General features: G+C 51.6%; 1 protein-coding gene across 1 annotated transcript; it reads left to right on the plus strand.

The window, feature by feature from the left end:
- Positions 1 to 148: 148 nt before the first annotated feature.
- Positions 149 to 1,068, plus strand: LOC139835398 (uncharacterized). Its single transcript, XM_071825242.1, has 4 exons — positions 149 to 172; positions 266 to 470; positions 566 to 760; positions 841 to 1,068. Exons 2-4 carry the CDS (start codon positions 450 to 452, stop codon positions 1,066 to 1,068), a joined length of 444 nt encoding a protein of 147 aa, XP_071681343.1. The 5' UTR covers positions 149 to 172; positions 266 to 449.
- The last annotated feature ends 2,477 nt before the right edge of the window (positions 1,069 to 3,545 follow it).

Raw genomic sequence — 3,545 nt, forward strand, 5'->3', positions numbered from 1 at the left:
TCGATCCTGATCCAAGCCTAGAGTGGTGTGAGCCGGAGGATTACCAGTACGTTCCAGCTTTGGAGAGGCTGAGGCCACGTGATAGGAAGCCATATCGGCGTGGGATAACACAGCTCCCCTCGCTGAGAAGCTGGCGCTATGTGCACGTTGTTCTTGTGCCCTATGGAAGGAGGTACATGTTATTTTTTGGCATTTCGTTATCGCAATTTTGTCATTATCAAAATTATTATCACATACATATTGATGTTGTCGTTTCATGGTGCAGCTCGTTCCAGTTTGAAGACCCGACGCAGAGACCGCCACGTGGGTACTCGAACATCCTTGGGGGCCTACTTAGGTGGTATTTCCCTGGGATAGTCAACTTCCCTACTGGTGGCTGCGACGTAGCTTGGAGGTGGGCGCACTACAGCCTCGCGGAAGATCCTCTTGGCCGCGGCACCGCGGCGGATATGGTTGTTGCCAAATTCTGGGTACGTGACTTTTGACTTCTTACCATTCATACACTCTCCTTGGTTCACAATAATTGCACTAATGCCCCTTGTTTTACCTATGTGCATGGTTGCAGAAATACTTCAAGAGGGCCGAGGGCAAGGAGAATGCGTGCGATGATGTCCTACACCAGCTTGCAAGGAAGAGGGTGATTGGCATGCACTACGAGGCACGTATTCAATGCGTCCGCGACTGGCACGCCGACCGCTTCGTCCACATGAGTAAGGAGGACGCTCGCGACACGCTCATGCAGCCGTGGCAGTACTTGCAGGTATTTGCATTTATGTGTTATTGATTTCTTTATCGCCATGTAGTTTATTTTACCATAATGGGTTTATCTTGTGCATGTAGAACCCTCCTCAGTACGTCGGCAACGACGATAGGTGCTTTCGTGCGATGGTCATGTGGTGGACATGCCCCCAGTACCTCAAGAAGCACGAGGAGGGCAAGGCGAAGCGGGCAGAGATGCGAGGTGGATCGCATATCCAAGGCAGCATCCCCATCTCTCTTCACCTGCAGAAGGAGGTGAGCAAATTAATGGTTCCTTCATTCTTTGAATTCATGTTATATATTTGTTAACTCCGCAAGGGTGTGTCACTTCACTCAATTACATGTTCTCTTTTTGCGGGAAGTCGGGACAGGAGCGAAGCCTCAACGTCTTTGCCGTGCTAAAGAAGATGAAGCAAAGGAAGACGCCCGATCCCGAGACGGGGTCCTTGTGGGTTAACCCGCAATCCGAGACCCGTGCACGGCGTATGTCTCCAAGTTCAAGCGAAGCACGGCGAGGACGCCAATCCAGAGGCCGAGGACTTTGACCACGAGGTCGCGGTGCTTGCGGGAGAAGGCTTGAAGCATGGCCGCCTATGGTTTGGTGACGGGTGCGTCGACCCAGCGAGGGTTCCCTCTCTCCGCCAGATCCGTCGTGGTCGTAAGAGCGGCCAGCCTGAGGTAGAGCCCCGGCCACGGGCTTCGGATCTAGCTGTCGAGCGGTTACGGGTATGTTCTTCCTCGGGTCTCTACATTTCCTTTACATGCTTTCCATTGAAATGTTAATGACATCGCGGCAACACAACGTAGGAGGAGATGGCAGCGAAGGAGCAGGCGGCCCAGGAGCAAAGGGCGCAGAGATGGAGCAGCAGATTCTGCGGTACAGCAGCAGCAGACACGAGATGATGCGGCAGATGCAACAGCAAGACAGATGATGCAGCAGAAGCAGTACAGATGAGCTGGCTCATGAGCCAGACGGCTCTGTCTTCTCCACCGGGGAGTCTTCCTCCTCCACCTTACTCCATGTGGATGCCGCCACCGCCCACTCAGACCCCGGGGACACCTATCACCGTCAACAACATGAACATCATCCGGAGCATGAACCTCGGTGAGTCCTCTTGTGCCCAACCCGCTACTTGTACTTGTTCAAGTGTTCAATATGCAAATGCAAATGTTCATTCCATCAACCTGCTTATAGATTTTATGTCACAAGGCAATGACAATGAGGCCGGCGGAAGCGGAGGAGGACAAGGTTGATGGCATGGTCTTCGTGCACTCGTGGTCGTTGCAATGGATTGTTCGCACTTGTTATGGATTGTAATATGGACATTGCTATGCATGAACTATGTGTGCTCGATGTGGACTCTATGTAACGGATTGTATGCATGAACTATGTGTGCTCGATGTATTTGTGGTGTTGTTGATGTGTTTGGTGATCTTATGTTGATATATATGTTATATATGCTATATTTGTGAAATGCAATATTTGAAATGCAGGGATAATTGAAAAATAGCAAAAAAATGAAAAAACCAGGCCCCTTTGCCGTGTGTGTGCACACGGCAAAGGACATTTGGTCTCTTTGCCGTGTGCACACGCACGGCAAAGGGGCCACGTGTCGCCCAACTGTGCTCCTGGGAGCTCCTGGGGGGCGTGCCCGCATGGTTCTTTGCCGTGCGTGGCAGAGCAAGGCCGCACGGCAAAGCGTCGCACGGCAAACATTGTTGCGCACGGCAACGCAGGGCGCACGGCAAAGAAGTAGGGCGCACGGCAAAGCAACGGCGCACGGCAGCGATGGCGACGCACGGCAAAGATCCCTCGCACGGCAGCGTCCGCAGCGCACGGCAGAGATGGCGACGCACGGCAAAGGGCATTGCCGTGCAATCCGTCCATGCGCACGGCAAAGGCAGCTTTGCCGTCGAAGACTTTGCCGTGCAAACTATGCCGTGCGTGCACGCACGGCAAAGCCTTTGCCGTGCGTATAGGCCTCTTTGCCGTCCAATGGCTCGCACGGCAAAGCCTGTTTCTCCCGTAGTGGTGCGGCTGCACTAGATTTTGTATGTACAGCACAGCAGGCGAGTGAAGGCGCGTACTGACCACTTGCATCGGCATGCGCTTCATCACTCGCAACAGTGCAGTGTAGTCATTTGTGCAGCAGTGTCCCAGTGGGTATGGTTGGCCCGGCAAGTGGTGACCTACTCTACAGAACCCTCTCTGCATTTGGCTAGGGTTGGAATTTTTCTACTGTTGCTAAGGTCAGAAAAGATGTTACTCCTGAGTTATGACAAATCTAGCACTTTTCACAGATTTGAGCCACCTCCCATCCCTCTTCAAAACTATTTTCGAATCTGGTCTCTCTGGGTTCAGCGCCAACAAAACAAGGGGCGTGGCAACCAACATGTCAAGTTGAGTTCCATGCACTTTGGCGCCAGGTAGTTTTTTCGAGAATACACCCTAGTTCCACTTCTTCACCGATCTCTTCCGCAACCTTTTTTTCCCACTCCTGAAGAACTACCGGAGATCATTGAAACCCACCACACAAATCCTAACCGGCAAAACCGATCTACGAACACCAAGGGCGGGCAGAGGCGCCAGGCATCCCCTTCACGATTAGAGATTGAAGAAAAGGAAAACAACTTGTAAAGGGAACTGGAAGGCACCGATGAATTTCGTTGGAACTTACATCCCTTCGTAAGTTCATTATACAATGCGATTATACATCTTGATATTCCAGTCGATAATAACAAGAAAATTTGGAAGATGAAAGTACCACTTAAAACTAAGGTTTTTT

This window comes from Lolium perenne, chromosome 2 (genome assembly GCF_019359855.2).
Source record: "Lolium perenne isolate Kyuss_39 chromosome 2, Kyuss_2.0, whole genome shotgun sequence".
NCBI classification, from domain to species: domain Eukaryota; kingdom Viridiplantae; phylum Streptophyta; class Magnoliopsida; order Poales; family Poaceae; genus Lolium; species Lolium perenne.

What these genes read in the sequence shown, in the direction of transcription:
- LOC139835398 (XM_071825242.1), top strand. Translation starts at nt 450, where the DNA reads ATGGTTGTTGCCAAATTCTGG. An exon ending in TGGTTGTTGCCAAATTCTGG is followed by an intron (nt 471 to 565) that starts GTACGTGACTTT and finishes GCATGGTTGCAG; the next exon opens with AAATACTTCAAGAGGGCCGA. An exon ending in AGCCGTGGCAGTACTTGCAG is followed by an intron (nt 761 to 840) that starts GTATTTGCATTT and finishes TTGTGCATGTAG; the next exon opens with AACCCTCCTCAGTACGTCGG.